Raw genomic sequence first — 21,324 nt, 5'->3', positions numbered from 1 at the left:
GCACCTGTATATATGTATATATGCTTGTACATATTTATTACTCTGTTTATTTATTTATTTATTTGTTTTACTTGTACATTTCTATCCTATTTATTTTATTTTGTTGGTATGTTTGGTTCTGTTCTCCGTCTCACCCCTTTTAGACTGTGAGCCCACTGTTGGGTAGGGACTGTCTCTATGTGTTGCCAGCTTGGACTTCCCAAGCGCTTAGTACAGTGCTCTGCACATAGTAAGCGCTCAATAAATACGATTGATTGATTGATTGAATGAGGATTCTAACTGAGTGGGTGGTGGCTCGGCGCTGCCCCCTCCCTCCCCCGGCCGGCTGTGCCGGTGGGCGCCAGCAGGGGGCGCCCGGCGCAGGCCCGGCGTTAGCGGGGCTGGTGGGCAGCGGTGGTGCCCGCTCCTCCTCCTTCTCCTCCTCCTGTGCCGGTGCCAGCTTCTCCTGTGCCCATTCCCGTGCCCCCTCCTCCTCCTCCTCCTCCTCCTCCTCTTCCTCCTCCTCCTCCTCCCTTCCCCCTCCTCCTCCTCCCCCTCCACCCTCCGCCCGGGGCAGCGCGGCCCTGTGCAGCCTCGGCGGTGCCAGGGCAGGCGGGCACCGCTGCCAGGGCCCCACCATGCCAGGCAGCGACCCGGCCCTCCCCGTGGACCGGACCTACTCCGACCCCGGCCGACACCAGCGCCGAAAGAGCCGGGTAAGACGCCCCCCCCCCACCCCAATCAATCGTTTTTATGGAGCGCTTACTGTGTGCAGAGCACTGGACTAAGCGCTTGGCAAGTCCAAGTTGGCAACATAGTCCCTACCCAACAGTGGGCTCACAGTCTAAAAGAGTGGGCTCACAGTCTAAAAGTCAATCAATCAGTCAATCGTATTGATTGAGCGCTTACTGTGTGCAGAGCACTGGACTAAGCGCTTGGGAAGTCCAAGTTGGCAACATAGAGAGGCCCTACCCAGCAGTGGGCTCACAGTCTAAAAGTCAATCAATCAATCAGTCAGTCGTATTTATTGAGCGCTTACTGTGTGCGGAGCACTGGACTAAGCGCTTGGGAAGTCCAAGTTGGCAACATAGAAAGACAGTCCCTACCCAGCAGTGGGCTCACAGTGTAAAAGAGTGGGCTCACAGTGTAAAAGTCAATCAATCAATCAATCGTATTTATTCAGGGCTTACTGTGTGCAGAGCACTGGACTAAGCGCTTGGGAAGTCCAAGTTGGCAACATAGAGAGGCCCTACCCAGCAGTGGGCTCACAGTCTAAAAGTCAATCAATCAATCAATCAATCGTATTTATTCAGCGCTTACTGTGTGCGGAGCACTGGACTAAGCGCTTGGGAAGTCCAAGTTGGCAACATAGAGAGGCAGTCCCTACCCAACAGTGGGCTCACAGTCTAAAAGTCAATCAATCAATCAATCGTATTTATTGAGCGCTTACAGTGTGCAGAGCACTGGACTAAGCGCTTGGGAAGTCCAAGTTGGCAACATAGAGAGACAGTCCCTACCCAACAGTGGGCTCACAGTCTCGTCCCCCTCTCCATCCCCCTCACCTTACCTCCTTCCCTTCCCCACAGCACCTGTATATATGTATATATGTTTGTACATATTTATTACTCTATTGATTTATTTATTTATTTTACTTGTACATATCTATTCTATTTTATTTTGTTAGTATGTTTGGTTTTGTTCTCCGTCTCCCCCTTTTAGACTGTGAGCACTGTCTCTAGATGTTGCCAACTTGTACTTCCCAAGCGTTTAGTACAGTGCTCCCTCATCTAGACTGTGAGCCCGTTTTGGGGGAGAGACCGTCTCTATACGTTGCCAACTTGGACTTCCCCAGCGCTTAGTACAGTGCTCCCTCATCTCCTAGACTGTGAGCCCGTTGTTGGGGAGGGACCGTCTCCCTATATTTATTCAATTCATTCATTCAATCGTATTTATTGAGCGCTTACTGTGTGCAGAGCACTGGACTAAGCGCTTGGGCCCAACTTGTACTTCCCAAGCGCTTAGTACAGTGCTCCCTCATCTTCTAGACTGTGAGCCCGCCGTTGGGGAGGGGCCGTCTCTATACGTTGCCAACTTGGACTTCCCAAGCGCTTAGTACAGTGTAAGTGCTTAATAAATACGATTGAATGAATGAATGTTGCCGACTTGTACTTTTCAAGCGCTTAGTCCAGTGCTCTGCACACAGTAAGCGCTCAATAAATGCGGCTGAATGAATGAATGTGTGCAGAGCACTGGACTAAGCGCTTGGGAACTACAAGTCGGTAGCCCGTTTTGGAAGAGGGACCGTCTCTGTTGCCGATTTGTACTTCCCAAGCGCTTAGTACAGTGCTCTGCACACAGTAAGCGCTCAATAAATACGATTGAATGAATGAATGCTCCCTGCTCAGGGCCTTTCTCAGGCCCCTGCCCTGGTCTCTACTCACTCATTCATTCGTTTATTCATTCATTCGTTAGAGAAGCAGGGTGGCTCAGTGGCAAGAGCCCGGGCTTGGGAGTCACAGGTCGTGAGTTCTAGTCCCGGCCCTGCCACGTGTCTGCTGTGTGACCTTAGGCGAGTCACTTCACTTCTCTAGGCCTCAGTTCCCCCAGCTGTAAAATGGGGATGAAGACTGGGAGCCCCACGTGGCACAACCTGATCACCTTGTATCCCCCCCAGCGCTTAGAACAGTGCTTTGCACATAGTAAGCGCTTAATAATGACATCATTATTATTATTAAAATGGGGATGAAGACCGTGAGCCCCACATGGGACAACCTGATCACCTTGTATCCCCCCCAGCGCTTACAACAGTGCTTTGCACATAGTAAGCGCTTAATAATGACATCATTATTATTATTAAAATGGGGATGAAGACCGTGAGCCCCACATGGGACAACCTGATCACCTTGTATCCCCCCCAGTGCTTAGAACAGTGCTTTGCGCATAGTAAGCGCTTAATAATGCCATCATTATTATTATTAAAATGGGGATGAAGACCGTGAGCCCCACATGGGACAGCCTGATCACCTTGTATCCCCCCCAGCGCTTAGAACAGTGCTTTGCACATAGGAAGCGCTTAATAATGCCATCGTTATTATTATTAAAATGGGGATGAAGACCGTGAGCCCCACGTGGGACAGCCCGATCACCTTGTAACCCCCCAGCGCTTAGAACAGTGCTTTGCACATAGTAAGCGCTTAATAATGCCATCGTTATTATTATTAAAATGGGGATGAAGACCGTGAGCCCCACGTGGGACAGCCCGATCACCTTGTAACCCCCCAGCGCTTAGAACAGTGCTTGGCACATGGTACTTGCTTAACAAATGCCATCATTATTATTATTATTAAAATGGGGATGGAGACCGTGAGCCCCATGTGGGACAGCCCGATCACCTCGTAACCCCCCAGTGCTTAGAACAGTGCTTGGCACATGGTAGGTGCTTAGCAAATGGCATTATTATTATTATTAAAATGGGGATGAAGATCGTGAGCCCCACGTGGGACAACCTGATCACCTTGTATCCCCCCAGCGCTTAGAACAGTGCTTTGCACATATTAAGCACTTAATAATGCTATCATTATTATTATTATTAAAATGGGGATGAAGATCGTGAGCCCCATGTGGGACAGCCTGGTCACCTTGTATCCCCCCAGCGCTTAGAACAGGGCTTTGCACATAGTAAGCACTTAATAAATGCCATTATTATTATTATTAAAATGGGGATGAAGACCGTGAGCCCCACGTGGGACAGCCCAATCACCTTGTAACCCCCCAGCGCTTAGAACAGTGCTTGGCACATAGTACGTGCTTAACAAATGCCATCGTTATTATTATTATTAAAATGGGGTTGAAGACCGTGAGCCCCACATGGGACAACCCGATCACCTTGTAACCCCCCAGCGCTTAGAACAGCGCTTGGCACATAGTAAGCGCTTAACAAATGCTATTATTATTATCATTATTATTATTATTGTTCATTCATTCATTCAGTTGTGTTCATTGATCACTTACTGTGTTCAGAGCACTGTACTAAGCGCTCGCGAAGTACTCTTGCCCCGGTCCCAGCTCTTGCCCCTTCCCCGGTCTCTACTTATTCATTCATTCAGTCGTATTTATTGAGCGCTTACTGTGTGCAGGGCACTGTACTAAGCGCTTGGGAAGTACTCAGGGGAAGGAGCGTGGCTCAATGGAAAGAGCCCGGGCTTTGGAGTCAGAGGTCATGGGTTCAGATCCCCGGCGCCTCCAATTGTCAGCTGTGTGACTTTGGGCAAGTCACTTCACTTCTCTGGGCCTCAGTTCCCTCATCTGTAAAATGGGGATTAAGACTGTGAGTCCCCCGGGGGGGCAACCTGATCACCTTGTAAACTCCCCAGCGCTTAGAACAGTGCTTTGCACATAGTAAGCGCTTTACAAATGCCATCATTATTATTATTATTATTATTAGTCTTGCCCCGGTCCCTGCTCCTGCCCTTGCCCCTGTCCTTGCCCATGTTCTGGCCCGGACCCTGCCCCTGCACTTGTACATATTTATTGCTTGTACATACTTATTACTCTATTTATTTTACTTGTACATATGTATTCTATTTATTTTATTTTGTTAGTATGTTTGGTTTTGTTCTCCATCTCCCCCTTTCAGACTGTGAGCCCACTGTTGAGTAGGGACTGTCTCTCTATGTTGCCAGTTTGTACTTCCCAAGCGCTTAGTCCAGTGGTCTGCACACAGTAAGCGCTCAATAAATACGATTGATGATGATGATGCCCTCTGGGCTTCGGCTGCCCGGGGGCACTGTGCCCGGGAGAGTATGTGTGTGTGTGTGTGTGAGACCCGCACCCTCTAAACCTTGGCCCCTCTACCCCCCTCTCCCCACCGGGTCCTGCCAACAAGTAAACGGGGGTGATTTTCTGAGCTAGTGAAGGACCACCTACCGAACCAAGGACTTGAAACTTACCCCCGAAGTACTTACGTTGGTCCAGATACACTGTCGCAGCTCCACTGAAGAAAGCAGATGGTTTCACTTGCAACAGCAGGAAAGAAACCTGCAAAAAAAACCCCAGCAAAGGCATGGGACTGTCTCTATATGTTGCCAATTTGTACTACCCAAGCGCTTAGTACAGTGCTCTGCACATAGTAAGCGCTCAATAAATACGATTGATGATGATGCCCCACCTGCCCTCCTTCGGCCGTTAAAATTCAGGTGATGAGAACATGATAAATCTAGCCGACGTTCACTTCTCACACCCCGCTTTAAGGAAAACTTGTACTGTCCTAAACGCTGTACAGTGCTCAGCACACTGCAAGTGAGCGGCATGGATTAGTGGAAAGAGTCCGGCCTTGGGAGTCTGAGGTCATGGGTTCTAATCCCGACTCCGCCACTTATCAGCTGTGTGACTTTGGGCAGGTCAGTTAACTTCTCTGGGCCTCAGTTATCTCATCTGTAAAATGGGGGTTAAGATTGTGAGCCCCACATGGGACAAGCTGATCATCTTGCATCTGCCCCAGTGCTTAGAACAGTGCCTGGCACATAGTAAGCGCTTAACAAATACCACTATTATTATCAGTAAATACCACTGATTAATTATGGAAAAGTGCACACACCTGAGCTGTCATAAGTGCTTAGTGCAGTCAATGAATACGATTGGATTCATTCATTCAGTTGTGTTTATTGAGCGCTTACTGTGCACAGAGCACTGGACTAAGCGCTTGGGAACTACAAGTTGGCAACATATAGAGACAGTCCCTACCCAACAGTGGGCTCACAGTTTAGAAGGGGGAAACAGAGAACAAAACATATTAACAAAATAAAATAGAATAAATCTGTACAAGTAAAATAAATAATTGGATGAACGCGCACAACTTTTTTTGTCAACTTTGCATCACATTCTCTCCACATTATTGTTGTCAGAAGAACGTTCTCCATCCATTCATTCAATCTCTAGTATTCCAACAGCGCTCTATCCAAAACACTTAGTGAAAACACACCTTTTTACAGTACTGCTAAGCCGTACAACTTTTATCCATCGTATTTGCCGAGCGTTTCCTGGGTGCAGAGCACTTCACTAAGAGATCGGGAAGGAAAGGCATGAAAGGAAGGCTTCGAGGCAGACTCTTCCTCAACACAGGCCCTGCTGAGAGCTCACCTCCTCCAGGAGGCCTTCCCAGACTGAGCCCCTTCCTTCCTCTCCCCCTCGTCCCCCTCTCCATCCCCCCCATCTTACCTCCTTCCCTTCCCCACAGCACCTGTATATATGTCTATATGTTTGTACATATTTTTTACTCTATTTTATTTGTACATATCTATTCTATTTATTTTATTTTGTTAGTATGTTTGGTTTTGTTCTCTGTCTCCCCCTTTTAGACTGTGAGCCCACTGTTGGGTAGGGACTGTCTCTATATGTTGCCAATTTGTACTTCCCAAGCGCTTAGTACAGTGCTCTGCACATAGCAAGCGCTCAATAAATACGATTGATGATGATGAACACAGGCAACAGTAAGGACATGCCCATCAACACCATCTTCAAAATAGGAAAGGGGAAAGGTCATACTGAGCAGTCATCTCAGCATCTCACCCCTGCACTGCTCAAACGATGGTATTTATTAAGCGCTCACTGTGTACAGAGTATTATACTAAGCGCTTGGGAGAGTACAGAGTTCTGAGACACATTCCCTATCCTCGTTGAGCTTACTGTCTAGAGGGGGCTAGATAGATCTTGCCCTCATTATATGTTATATTACTTGCGTCGCCTGTTTTCTGTGACTTGTACTTTTATTGTTTGCTATTGAGTGCCTAGTACAGTACTCCACACACAGTAAGAACTTTGCAAATGCTGATGATTAGGCTGTTATCATGATCTTAGCCAAAATCCTCCCGGTGTGCTACTGAACAGTATTGTTACCTGTTCTGGCCAGGTGCAGGAGAAGACTGTGAGCTCGTTGTGGTCAGGGACTGTAGCTGCTATATTGTCGCGTTGTACTTTTCCCAAGCACCTTTTTTCAGTGTTTTCAGTGCCCTGCAAAAAGTAAGTGCTCAATAAATGCAACTGATTGGTTGATTGCCAAAGAAGAGCACCATCCTGAAACTAAAAACCCCAAGACAGTCAAAATGTCTAGCGATTTACCAGGCTCCGCGGCAGGAGGATTAACGCTGCAGTATGACTTGGGTGGAGTGGAGGTGGGCAGGGCCGTGCCTGGGTAGAGCCACCAGGAAAATTCCCCCAGGGCCTGTGTGGAGGCACCTCACCCCTGCCCTGCATGCGGGCACTGTAGGGTAAGGGACCACAGGGGTGGTTGCAACCCATGTTGGTCACCAATAACCCACCAACTTCCCCCTTTCCCCCTGGTGCCCTGCTACCCTTCCTTGTGGCATCATCCCAGGAAAGGGCCAGGCCAGGAGACAGTCTAGGACTGTCCGGACTCCCATTTGGAGGGGAAGGGAGTTGGTGGCAAATCATCATCATCATCATCAATCGTATTTATTGAGCGCTTACTATGTGCAGAGCACTGTACTAAGCGCTTGGGAAGTACAAATTGGCAACATATAGAGACAGTCCCTACCCAACGGCGGGCTCACAGTCTAAAAGGGGGAGACAGAGAACAAAACCAAACATACTAACAAAATAAAATAAATAGGCAAATGTCAATCTGGGGCCGGATAGGTGGATTGGAGACAGCGTGTCAGCTCCTTTCCTACCTTCCTCCCGTCCAAACAGTGGGATGGAAGTGAAGGAGATTTACAGCCCACAGGTTTCTGTCTGTTCCATGCAGAAGCAGACCCACAGACCTGGCCCAAACTGGTACTCCACATTCTGAATTAAAAACCTGATATTGGTTTAGTGCCTACTGTGTGCCAGGTACTGTTCTGAGCGCTGGAGTCGATACAAGCTAATCAGATTGAACGCAGTCCCTGGCCCCCGTGGGGCTCACAGTCTTAATCAGTTACCTCATCTGTAAAATGGGGATTAAGACTGTGAGCCCCTTGGGACAACCTGATCGCCTTGTAACCTCCCCCAGCGCTTAGAACAGTGCTTTGCACATAGTAAGCGCTTAATAAATGCCATTATTTAAAAAAAAATCCCCATTTTACAGATGAGGTAACTGGGGCACAGAGAAGTTCAATGACTTGCCCAAGGTCACACAGCAGACAAGTGGTAGAGCTGGGATAAAAATCCTGTATATATGTATATATGTTTGTACATTTTTATTACTCTATTTATTTTTCTTGTACATATCTATTTATTTTATTTTGTTAGTATGTTTGGTTTTGTTCTCTGTCTCCCCCTTCTAGACTGTGAGCCCACTGTTGGGTAGGGACTGTCTCTATATGTTGCCAGCTTGTGCTTCCCATGCGCTTAGTACAGTGCTCTGCACACAGTAAGCGCTCAATAAATACGATTGATTGATTGATTGACCATACTCTAGCCACTGGGCCATGCAGCTTCATATTCACATTGTGACTGTGGAGCTACAGGGCTTCTTCCCTGTCCTCTGCCCCGTTGAGGGGTTGGGCTTCCTCTCCCAGGTTTTGAGGTGAAGGGTCACCGCTTTAGGCATATGACTGGGTCTGTGTCCTAGGGGTACATGCAAGAAGCCTCCGGGAGATTTATGGCAAGCGTTACAAAAAAAATACGCTATGTTCCAACATCCCTAGAGACACCCCACCATAACCAAAGATCTTGATTGACAACAAAAAACTGCAGGTCGCCAAGGAATTCTACTTTCCGAGCAAACTAGATGACCAAATTTCTCTTGGGAGCCGTTAGCCCGAGTGGGAAGACACCATGGCATCTAACTTCTTGTGGTTCTTCTGCTGGCTAAACTCAGATGGCAAGACAGGGTCTCAACAAGGAGGTATTAGGATGAAACAGCTCACGATTAGAGAGCTTTGCTCACGAACAAAACCGTTGCTATCGATCAGCGGTGTTTTTTGAGCACTTACTGGGTGCGGAGCTTTGCCAAAAATGAAGGATCTTAAAAGATGATCATATTTATGTGAGCATCTAGTGAGTTCTCAGAGTGACCAAAAGCAGAGGGAAAAGAGAAAGTGTGTTAAAGCTCCGGATTGATCAATCAATCAATCATATTTATTGAGCGCTTACTATGTGCAGAGCACTGTACTAAGCGCTTGGGAATTACAAATTGGCAACACATAGAGACAGTCCCTACCCAACATTGGGCTCACAGTCTAAAAGGGGGAGACAGAGAAAAAAAAAAAACAAAACCAAACATACTAACAAAATAAAATAAATAGAATAGATATGTACAAGTAAAATAAATAGAGTAATAAATATGTACAAACATATATACATATATACAGGCACTGTGGGGAAGGGAAGGAGGTAAGATGGGGGGGATGGAGCAACGTGGCCAGTGGATAGTGCTCTGTCCGTGCTCTGTCCGTGGGCCTGGGGTTCAAAAGGATTCTAATTCTGGCTCTGCCACTTGTCTGCTGCTGTGTGACCTTGGGCAAGTCACTTAACTTTTTTGTGCCTCAGTTACCTCATCTGTAAAATGGGGATTAAGATTGTAAACCCCATGTGAAACATAGACTGTGTCGAACCTGATTAGCTTCCATCTAACCCAGCGCTTAGTACGATGCCTGGCACATAGTAAGTGCCTAACTGCTACCTTTTTTTAAAAAAAAGTGGTGTCTTAGCCACTGGAATCAGTCAGTCAGTCGTACTTATTGAGCCCTTACTGTGTGCAGAGCACTGTACTAGTGGCGGGGGAGAGTACAATATAACAATTTAACAGACACATTCCCTCCCCGCGATGAGCTATGACTCCCCTGTTGTGGGAGACACCTGATAGACTCATTGGGTGGGGAAGTCAAGGAAGGTGTGGCTCTTCTTGAGCAGAAGCGTTGAGAAGATCAGGAGACAGAGAAAGCTAAAAATAGTGCCTGATGCTGCAGCCAGCAAATACATCAGCACATCGGGACAGTTTTTGAATGTGCATGATGTGTAAGACAGTTGGTCATGCTATGGCCTTTTCAGCCACACCCAAATCCATGGATAAAATTAACTATCAGTAGCATCATCTTCAACTACAAAAGGAAAAACGTGTGCGTGTGTATACATGCACAAAGTGTTGCGACCTAAGGTTGCTAGTCCCTTTCTCATGAGTGGCAGCCAGCTGATGTTTCTAGTTTTGTGGGGTTTTCTTGGCTTGATTTTGTTTTGTGGGGTTTTTTGGCTTGATTTTGTTTTGTGGCTTTTTCTTGGCTTGATTTTGTTTTGTGGGTTTTTTTATCTTGATTTTGTTTTGGTTTTTTAGTACCCACACCTCACCCCATCATAAATTTTTTTTGTTTTGCTGTTGGCACCGCTCACATCAGTCATCTCTCGCAACGAGCAGCCCCGTGGGCAGAGGGAATGAAAAGTAGGAGAATGAGGGGAGGCTTGTAGGCCTGGGCTAGCAGGGATGGTTTAGAGATCGTTTGCTGGGTATTCCTGCTTGCTCTACTCCACATGATAGTCAGAGCCTCCTGTCTCCTTCTCAGGGAAGAAGAGCAAGCCTTATAATTTGCTGTTGCTGATTCTAGCGGAGGGCAAAAATAGCTCCTGAGAACCTTCCGTGAGACCAGAAATTTAGTGCTTCCAAATGAAAATTGAGGGACACAGCTTGAGTGCCCGATCTCTCCAGGGAAAGAAAGCACTCTCCTCCTTGGATGTTTGTGCGCTTCCTGACCCCTCCCAGGTTGTCGAAATGTCACAAATGGATGGAAGGCGATGTTCTTTGGATTTTTTTTTCCTCATAATAAAGCGCTTTCCGTGCTGCCACTTCCTCTACCTTGACTTTTATTCCTGGCCTACATTCATCACAGTTTATCTTTGCTTTGTGAGCTTTATGTGCCTGCTGTTTGCTAGCCTGGGATGTTGGTGACCTCTTCTCTATATAAAGTTTACTGAGGTGTATTTGTTCCCTCTAGCTCTCCCTCCTTATTACTGGCTGATCACTCTGGTAGCCAAAAGCAGTGATGTCAGGGGATTTCTGTATTTTTTTGTTTGGATTTGGAAACTGTTGTAGGGACTTTATTCTAAAGATTATGGGTTCAAAACTGGCATAGCAGGTTCCTTTTATTGCTGGACTTTTTATTATACCAGGATTCTGCCGACTTCATCAATGCAGTGTGTATCTGAAGAGCAAAAATGGAGGATAAATAATAATAATAATAATGATGGCATTTATTAAGCGCTTACTATGTGCAAAGCACTGTTCTAAGCGCTGGGGGGATACATGGTGATCAGGTTGTCCCACGTGGGGCTCACAGTCATCATCCCCATTTTACAGATGAGGTAACTGAGGCTCCGAGAAGTTAAGTGACTTGCCCAAGGTCACATAGCAGACATGTGGCGGAGTCAGGATTTGAACCCATGACCTCTGACTCCAAAGCCCGTGCTCTTTCCACTGAGCCACGCTGCTCCTCTAAATCTGAATAGATTGGTTTTTTACCTGTAAAAGCAACTTCCTTGCATTTCAAAGTTCCCTTTCATTTGAAAGTTTTCATCTAGTAATTGCAATGTGAATGTGCTCAGGGCTTAGATCGTAAGCTTCTAAATTAATTATGGTATTTAAGCGCTTACTATGTGTCAAGCACTGTTGTAAGCACTGGGGTAGATTTAAGATAATCAGGTTCCACATGAACTCGCAGTCTAGGTATGAGGGAGATCATCCCCATGTACAGTTAGGAAATTGAGGCACAGAGAAGTCAAATGACTTGCCCAAGGGTCACACTGCAGATAAATTGCAGAGCTTGGATTAGAACCCTCGTCCTCTGATTCACAGGCTCGGGCTCTTTCCACTAGGCCACACTGCTTCTTATGGCCAGGGATTGTGTCTACCAACTCTAATGTATTTCACTCTCCCAAACGCTTAGTACAGTGCTCTGTACGCAGTAAGCAATCAATCAATACCACTGGTTGATTCATTCATTAAAATGAGACATGTTTAGACATCCTTTCCTACCCAATATGCTCTTTTGTGTATTCTCTCCTAGTAAACAAGTATATAAACCATAGAAAATATGATAATCCTCTTTCCCAGGAAATTTGTGACTAGAGGTGGGTAGAGTAAATAATCATCAGAAATTGAGATTCTTGTTCTCCTAAAATGTGTTTTGGATTTTCAGGAGTATTCATTCATTCAATCATATTTATTGAGCGCTTACTGTGTGTAGAGCACTGTACTAAGCTCTTGGGAAGTACACCAAGGTTGCGGGCTTGTGAGACGGGAAGGATGGTTGTGCCGTCTACAGTGACGGGAAAGTCAGGGAGAGGGCAGGGTTTGGGAGGGAAGATAAAGAGTTCAGTCTTGGACATACTGAAATCCAGAGAAATCTTGGGACTGATTCATTCTGGTTCATTCACAAGGCACCACTGGTTATGTCTCTTTAATGCAGGCTTACAGACATAGGACACAGTTGGTTTCTGAAAACTTCATTCTTAGTTGGAACCCATTTTCTCAAGAATGAGCAGTAAGAGTAATGATAACTGCATTTATGCATGGTTTACTGGGTGCAGTGTAGTAGGGAAGCATTTGGGAACTACTAAAAAAGCAAGTGTCACAGTCCCTGTCCACGAGGCGTTTACACCCATATCAGAGAGTTGCTCTTAATAAATTAGCATTTATGTTTTAATATTAATGATCAATAAAGGTATTACAAATGCTATTGCAAATAGTAATAGTATAATAGTATTACCAAGTATTACAAATGCTGATTAACTTGTCTCTATCCCAGTGCTTAGTACATTGCCTGGCCCATAGTAAGCTCTTAACAAATGCAATTAAAAAAAATTGAATACTGGAACGCCCTCCATCTTCATATTGGACAGGCCATCATTCTCCCCACCTTCAAAACCTTATCGAAGTCACATCTCCAAGAGGCCTTACCCAACCAGGCACTTGTATCCTCTTCTCCCACTCTCTTCTGTGTTGCTCTTGCACTTGGTTTTGCACCCTTTATTCACCCCTCCCTCGGCCCCACAGTACATATGTACGTATCCATAATTTATTTTTCTGAAGGTCTGTCTTACCCTCCAGACTGTAAGCTTATTGCAGGCAGGGTATACATCTACTGACTTTGTTATATTGTTCTCTCCCAAGCACTTAGTTCAGCGCTCTTCACACAGTAAGTGCTCAATAAATTGATTGAGTAATCAAAATTAGTATTTGAACAATGCCATAAATAGGAGATTTCTCCCTGATCCAAGGTTGGATACCCTATTTTTACTAAAATCATCCAGAATTGTGTACTTAATGATAGATAAGAATGACGGTATTTCTTCAGAGGTATTTCTATGTGTCAAGCACTGTTTAATTGCTGCGGTAGCGCTATATTAAAGGCTTTATATTGAATGTATGGCTCCATGGACTGGTAGCTGACTTTTACTTCATTGGCGTCAACAGAAGAGGTTAATACCTCCAACTTTTCCTCCGATGAAGAATGGTAGGTGGGAAACAGCTACTGCCATCAAGGAGGCTCGTGTCTGATGTTTGAAACTGATGGGTGGTAAAGCTGAAACACTAGAAATTTAGAAGTTGTTGGTGCTCCAACTGTGAAATAAGGATGATATCAAAATCAGCTTGAAAGGAGGTTCTGAAGTAGTGTTGTCAACAGTAAAGTTTCAATCTTAGAACATCTCCAATTTCCTGACCTCCATTTCCCTCTTCTATTGTTTTCCGCCCTTCATCCCTCCCTGTAGCCATCTAGTTGTTCAAACAGCACTCATGTACACCAGAGAGTAGTGATCATGTCACACCTGTTGATTTATTTCAGTTGTTATTGCTTATAAAAAGTAATGTGCCCAGGAAGTAATCTGTGCATTTTAGGAGACAATCAGTTTTGACAGAATTAGTGAATGTCTAAAATAATCAGGCAGAAGGGAAGTACATCTTATAATAAAAGTGTTACTACTCATCCTCACTGCAGTCAGAAACATAAGTGGCATGACATTAATAAATTTAGCTGGGGCTAGTAAACATTTTGTAGGTTGATTAATTTTTTAATCTTTCCAGCAGATGGCAAGTTTAACAGAAGAAAAAAAGTTTGGATTTTGTTTTACTAATTTTCAATAAGATCTTCTGGTATGATTTCTCTAAATAATAATGAGTGGTATTTGTCCAATCCTTACTATGTGTCCAGCATTGTACTAAGTGCTGAGTTGATGCAAGGTAATCGATCCCTGTCCCACACAGGGCTCACAGTCTTAATCCCCATTTTACAGATGAGGTAATTGAGGCACGGAGAAGTTAAGTGACTTGCCAAGTGGGGCAGACGAATGGTGGAGCTGGAATTAGAACCCAGGTCTCCTGACTCCTAAGCCCTTGCTCTTTCCAGTAAGCAATGTTGCTTCAAAGAGAGTAGCGTAAATTTAGCCACCAGTCCGGCTCCCCACTTGACAGCCCCGTTTTTTACTGGCATTAATGTGACTTTTTCCTGCACTATTGGATATCCAAGGTGCAACCAGCCTTGGGAAGCAGCCTGGCCTAGTGGAAAGAACACGTGCCCGGGAGTCAGAGAATCTGGTTCCTAATCCCAGTTCCTCCACTTGTCTGCTGTGTAACCTTGGGTAAGTCACTTTACTTCTCTGTGCCTCAGTTACCCCATCCATAAGATGGGGATTAAGGCTGTAAGCCCCATGTAGAATATGGACTGTGCCCAACCTTGTGTCTACCCGATATACACCAGCATTTAATACAGTTCCTGGCACAAAGTAAGCGCTTAACACATTCCATGAAATAAAACAAAACCAGGCATGAAGCAGTAGTATGTTTCTTGAGCCTAGCTTTTACCCTGAGTGAGTTAAGAGACCAGTACACTGTTTACCTTAGGTAAGGGGAAATAGCTCTTTCAGGAATTAATTTAAAAAATCACCTCCCTCAAGAGTACTGTGTGCTTTGGTAACCGAAAAGATCCACCCTGAACAGCTTCCCAGAAAGTGGTTTCCTCACTGGGGGACCTATCTTGTTATCAGAGGGTCATTATTGGCTTCAAGGAGATATCCTGTAGAGGGGAAGAAATTTTACTTCTCTCATGCTGTGTTTGTGTTTGTTTTTCTGACCTCCTACTACTAATGCGGGACACTGCTTTAATATTGCAGAACTTATTTTTGCAGCCAGGTGGACAAGCCTAGTTTTGTTCCTTGGAAAAATTTGGAGAGTGCAATTTTAGGCAAATTCTAGTCTTGCACCTAATTGTTTAAATCCCAGAAGCTGTGAAAGTGGTAATGCTGTGACAACCATATCAAATGTTTCTGCTGTAATAAATTGAGGAGATTATCCATATTTAAGACTCTGTCCCGTTTCTGCATTTCTCAGTTGTTTTTGTGAGCTTCTAGAGATAATATTGCCAACAAAACAGTAGTTCTGTCATGTGAGACTACGTAATATAGCTAATGCCTTGGATTTCTAGTGTTTCCAAAATTCTTCAGATAAATTGTGCCTAAAAAGTATGAATCTAGAGCTTAGCATCTTTCAGTGCCAATAAAACTGGCATAAACAAGAGCGGATTGCTAACTCTGTCTCATCCGCCCTAGTCATCACATCCTGGTTGGGAAATGAGGCAAGTGATACTTAACCTCGGTTACTAGGATTTAGGGGAAGGTGCTTTGTGGGAGGGTGATGGTGATTAATGCCTTAGAACAAGAATGACTTAATAGGTATTTGTAATTAGCTGTGCTTGAGGAAGGAAGTTCTGTGATTTTAGTATGGATATAATGGGAAGGGCTACCCCCACTCTACATATATTAAATAAAATTTCATGTTCAGAGCACCATTCAATACATGCCTATACTTTTTTTTTTACATTATTTTTAGGCTCTCTGTTGAACTGCTTTTGTTTTTACTCTGTATCCAAAAAGCACTCTTTTTAAATATTAATTTTCATAGTCCTCCATATATTGGGGATTTAAAAATAAATAACAGATGATTTGCAGTATAGAATTATAAGGAGAAGGAATTCAGGAGTCAATTGAAAAAAAGGAAATTACAGGAAATCGTATAAAGGAGATGTGGTAGTTAAAAACTAAACTCGTTTGCTTAAAAATGCACACTTTTGCTTCCTAAATCTTCCATGTTAAAATTTAGCTCTTTGATTATCTCTTGCCTTCACCATTTGTACACTCGTTTGATTTTGTATTTCATTAGAATGAAACAAGTTTGCTTTGTTTCTTTGGCAGTATCACTGAGCTCCTGGATAGGAATTTATAAACCTCTACCCAACAGATACAAAGAAAATGCCAAATAAGAAGAGGTACAGTGCTCAACCTTATTTTGCAGAAAATTAGATTGAAGAATCCTTGTGTAAGCAGAGAACATTACCACAAGTATTGGTGGGGAGGGGGAAGCGAAGTCATTTAAGCATGTGTTTGGTAAATATGGGGTCTCAAGGTGAAACCGCATGGTTCCATTCTGAGCTGAAAAGTGATATGATTTTCTTTGGCCAATACTCAGTGATTGTTTTCCCACTTACTCCTGCCCATTGGGGAGGTGGGGGTGCTAAAAGGAGTGGTAACTAAAAGCAAGATCCTAAGAATTTACAAGTTATTTTAGGTAAAAGGCCAAAGACAAAAATCTGAGTCATAGTCTTAAATGGCTCCCATCTCCTTGAGAGGAGTTAATCTTAGGGTAGTAGTGCAGAACACTTGACCCCAGGGATCAAAGGTACTCTGATATCCTGCTTTTCATTAGAATGCACAGTCTAGGAAAAAGCAAAATCTGTAAAGAGAAGTAACTCTGGCATAGATAGAGAAGCAATGTTGCCTAGTGGATGGAGCACTGGCCTGGGATTTGGAGGACCTGGGTTCTAGTTCCGGCTCGGCCACTTGGCTACTATGTGACTTACTTCTCTGTGCCTCAACTGTCTCATCTGTAAATTGGGGATTAAATGCCTTTGAGCCCTATGTGGATCAGGAACTCTGCTCAACCTATCTTGTATATACTCCAGCGCTTCGTCCGGTGCTTGGCACAAAGGAAGGCTTAACAAATGCCACAATCATCATTACTACTATCAGATTTATTAATAGAGAAGTAGCATGGCTCAGTGGAAAGAGCACGGGCTTTGGAGTCAGAGGTCAAGGGTTCAAATCCCGACTCCGCCAATTGTCAGCTGTGTGACTTCGGGCAAGTCACTTCACTTCTCTGTGCCTCAGTTACCTCATCTGTAAAATGGGGATGAAGACTGTGAGCCCCTCGTGGGATAACCTGATCACCTTGTATTCCCCCAGCACTTTGAACAATGTTTTGCACATAGTAAGTGCTCAATAAATGCCATTATTGTTATTATTATTCACATTGCTACCTTTAATGAAACACATCCAAAGACCCAATCTGTGTATAGTATGTGCTCGGCACATAGTAAGCGCTTAACAAATGCTACTATTATGATTCACTAGCTGGTGAAGGATTGTGTGGCCAGTGGTAAGTAGTTTCTACTTGACGCAAAGGCACAAGTTGCATTACCGCTTTAAGCGTTTTATGGTTTGGAAATGAGTTAAAAATTGATTAATGATCGAGTGCCGTCCCAGTTATTATCAGAAAAGGAAATGTTGCAGTACCTGTGTTCATCTCTGAAAAACTGGTTGGGCAGTATCATACTGAAATGATGGCATGCTCATAGCCAGGGGACAGGGATTAGGATAAGAATAAGAATGAGACAGCGGTAAAGTAAAGAAATGTGTCTGTGATCAAAATAAACTCCTTGGTTACCATGTTTTGAATTCCAACAAGTGGAAGAGTTCCCTGTGACCAAAGTATCTGAGTGGTCTGGGCTCAGCACACAGTACACACTCAATAAATGCTGTTGAGGATGGTGATGAAGGAAAAGCCTCCTCAGATGAATTTTTAAGAATGGAACTACGAGCTTTCTTAGAAGGTCAGCAATTGGGGATTGTGAGTTGTGGCAGTTGTTTGAGGTTGGACTTGATCTTAATGATTTTGTGGGGAGGACATTTTTGTTTCCAGCCAGCCAATTCCCCCTTTGTGGAAAGCAGGCATTAGTTTGTCATCAACTCCCTGGAGAAGGTTGAGCCAGCTGGCACCCTGGCTTGGAATGTAGCACTTAGTTTAGGAGACATTGGTTTAACACCCAGGACTGCCTTTCAGGCTAGAAAAGGCTCCAGGATGCCATTTGTGAATGTTCCGTATCTTAGAAATTGACAGGAGACTGTGATACCTTTAAAACCCGGTAATTCTTAAGTTTGCATTTCAAAGGTGGAGAAAAAAATCAAGGAGAAAGAGAAAACAGTGAACCCTAGTGCAGTGAATCAGCATGGAGAGTGTTCATTGCTTATTTAGAAAAGGAGCATTGGAGTATGCACTTGTTGCTTGGGACTTGTATTAACATTAAAGGATGCTGTGTTTCCTTGAGGGAAAATGGAGTCCTTTGTCATCGGTAGTATTTTTTTGAGCCCCTACTGAGCTTGAAACAGTGTACTAAGACCTTGGGTTAGTATAACAGAAGCCAGAGAACCTGTGCCCTCAGGGGGTTTACAATATTTACAGGAAGACAAAATGTATTTACAAGTAATGGGTGCAGGGGCAGATGATCTGTTTCCCCCACTAGATGGTAAACTCCTTGAGGGCAGAGATTATGCCTTAGCAGTAAGGTAAGGGTGTGAGCCTGAGAAGCAGAAGATCTGTGTTCTAATCTAAGATCTGCCACTTGCCTAAAGTCAAACACTTTCCTGCTGTGTGATCTTGGGCAAGTTACTTAATTCCATTGTGCCTCAGTCTCCTCAACAGTAATTTAGGGGCTAAATACCAGTTCGCCCCCTACTTAGACTGTCAGACCCATGTAGGTCTGGGACTGTGTCTGACCTGGTTGTCTTGTATCTAGCCCAGTGTTTAGTTTAGTGCTTGGCACATAGTAATCACTTGATATTACTTATGAATCAAAAGTGGCCAGTGGTGAGTAGTATCTACTTGATGCAAAGACAGATGGTTACCCATTGGAGGTGTTTGGGGAGTAGAGAGATATGTGCCAAACATCACTTCACTCTAGACTGCAAGCTCATTGTGGGCAAGGATCATAGCTACCAACTATTGTATCGTACTCTTCCAAGCACTTGGTACAGTTCTCTGCATACGCTAAGCAGTCACTCATTGATTGATTGATTCAGGAAGATGATTGGTGCAGCAGTGTGTAAGGGAGAGAGGCTGGAGGCAGAGATAACAGTAAGGAGTCTGATACAATAATCTAGCTGGTTTATGAAGTTGCAGCGTGGCTTAATAGATATAACAGTAGGACCTGGGTTCTAATCCCAGCTCCACCATGGGCCTGCTTTGTGACTCTGGACAAGTCACTTAACTTCTCTGGGCTTAGCTACCTCATCTGTAAAATGGGGATTACGTATGTGAGCCCCATGTGGGACAGGGGCCGTGTCCAACCTGATTAACTGGTATCTACCTCAGTGCTTTGAACATAGTAAGTGCTTAGTAAGTATCGTAATTATGTTATGACAAGTGCTTGAACCAGGATGATTGCCCCTTGTCTGGAGAGAATGGAGGAGGCCTCAGAGCTGTTACTGAGAAAGACGGAGTGAGTATGAGAGCCGAAAGACAGTCAGGAATTGAGGGCATCACCAAGGTTGCAAGCTTACTTCTTAATGGTAATGGCAGAACCCTGTATAAGTAGATACAGTGCAATTAAAATGACAACACATTACACTGCATTTTCATCTCCTCCTTTAGCTTGTTAAAGGATGACAGTTCGAAGTCAAGTACTCTGCAAGATTGAGCTACCCATTCAATTAGAACATCTGCTTTGGTTTCACCTAGAGACCAAAAAATAGATCTTGATTGATTTGTTAGTACTGGGTCAAGTAGATTGGAAAAAGTCTCCATAAATTGCATAAAACTTGCCCATATTGTAGTGAGTATCGCACCACACCATCGGAATCTCTCACACAGTCGGTCATTCACCCCCTTCTGTCCAGAAAGGCGGTGCGGTCCTGGATAGAGTTCCTTCTCCCCTACTTTTCTCTCCAGATTTACCTGGTGTCTGCTTCTCTTGCATCCTTGTTTGCAATTCACTTTTTGCAGGGGGAGGGAGTGGGGCAATAATGGCGGGGGACAGGGAGATAATAGTAATATCAATGGTAGCTAAATGATTATATAGGCCAAACACGGTACTAAGCGCTGGGGTAGATCTGAGAAGCAGCATGGCGTAGTGGAGAAAGCACACATCTGGGAGTCAGAAGGTCATGGTTTCTAATCCCGACTCTGCCACTTGTCTGCTGTGCGGCCTTGGGCAAGTCACTTCACTTCTCTGGGCCCCAGTTCCTTCATTTGTAAAATGGGGATTGAGACTGTGAGCCCCACGGACCCAGGGACTGCGTCCAACTAGATTTGCTTGTGTGCACCCCAGCGCTTAGTACAGTGCCTACCACATGGCAAGCTCACGTAACAAATTCTGTTACTATTATTGAAGTCTTCTGCAGGGCAAGCCAAATGAAACCAGCCTTGGTGCCGGGAATCTTAGGAAGGAAAACAAAAGATCCAGAGCTGGGGGTTAGGGGAAGGGATTTGGAGTGAGCCACGTGAGCATCTCCTATCATTGTGTCCTTAGAAACTAGGGGAAGGGTGAGGAAGTGTGTGAAGACTGTTTAAGGAAATTAAGAGTTGTACAGATGCTGCTTGTCAGTAGCAATGCTGAACCTAGTTGGCTAAAGGCTGCAGCAAGTGACCTTTCAAATATCATCCTAATTCTCACGGTCCCCAGACTACTGGTCCATCAGAAAATTTAATAATTCATCTAAAATGGCCTATCCGTTCAGATAATTCAACATGAGCTAAAAATAATATAAACACTTTAAAATGACTAGGCAAAAGGAAAGTCACTCCAGTAAAACTGCCTGAGGGGAAGTCTTTTGACTGAATTCAATTAAGCTTGCCATTTAAACTTTAGAAAAGGAAGGGAGTGAGTTAAATACAAATGTAATTTTATTACATTTTAGATAATTTCACTTTCGAGTGAATTTCTGTCTTCTGAAGACTAAGCACCTCAATATTGAAATAGGGAGAACAGAGCTTGGGCAGAATTCATTGAACTGAGGAAATGAACTATCTTTCTTTTAGTTGAAAATGAATTTGTATCTTTGAAAAAGTAATCCTGTTGCCTCTCTGATCAGCTGCCAGAAGGTGAAGATTAGTAGCTAATTAATCAGTAGTATTTATTGAGCGCCTCTTGTGTGCAGCATGCTGTCCAAATGCTTTGGAAAAAACAATGAAATCAGGACATGTGATACGGTAGTGGAGGAAACAAACACTGAAATAATTACAGAAAGGCAGAAGAAGGAAATGGGGATATTGCATGAATTAGTGCCTGAGTAAGAGCATCTGTAAGATATGTA

The 21,324-nt window shown here is 44.3% G+C and overlaps 1 protein-coding gene across 2 annotated transcripts in view; it reads left to right on the top strand.

Annotated features, from left to right (window-relative positions):
• Positions 1-572: 572 nt before the first annotated feature.
• Positions 573-21,324, top strand: part of TMCC3 (transmembrane and coiled-coil domain family 3) — a 63,357-nt gene continuing 42,605 nt past the window's right edge. For both annotated transcript variants that reach the window (XR_005453880.1, XM_038756503.1), the window contains exon 1: positions 573-695. Coding sequence is in view for 1 of the 2 variants with exons in the window: in XM_038756503.1 (XP_038612431.1) it covers positions 618-695 (78 nt within the window). In the remaining variant the exon portion in view is untranslated. The remainder of the gene's footprint in view (positions 696-21,324) is intronic.

The sequence above is a fragment of the Tachyglossus aculeatus genome, chromosome 14 (assembly GCF_015852505.1).
Source record: "Tachyglossus aculeatus isolate mTacAcu1 chromosome 14, mTacAcu1.pri, whole genome shotgun sequence".
In the NCBI taxonomy this organism is placed as follows: Eukaryota; Metazoa; Chordata; class Mammalia; order Monotremata; family Tachyglossidae; genus Tachyglossus; species Tachyglossus aculeatus.
The sequence above is the reverse complement of the archived record's forward strand: the minus strand, read 5'-3'. Positions and strand labels throughout refer to the sequence as shown.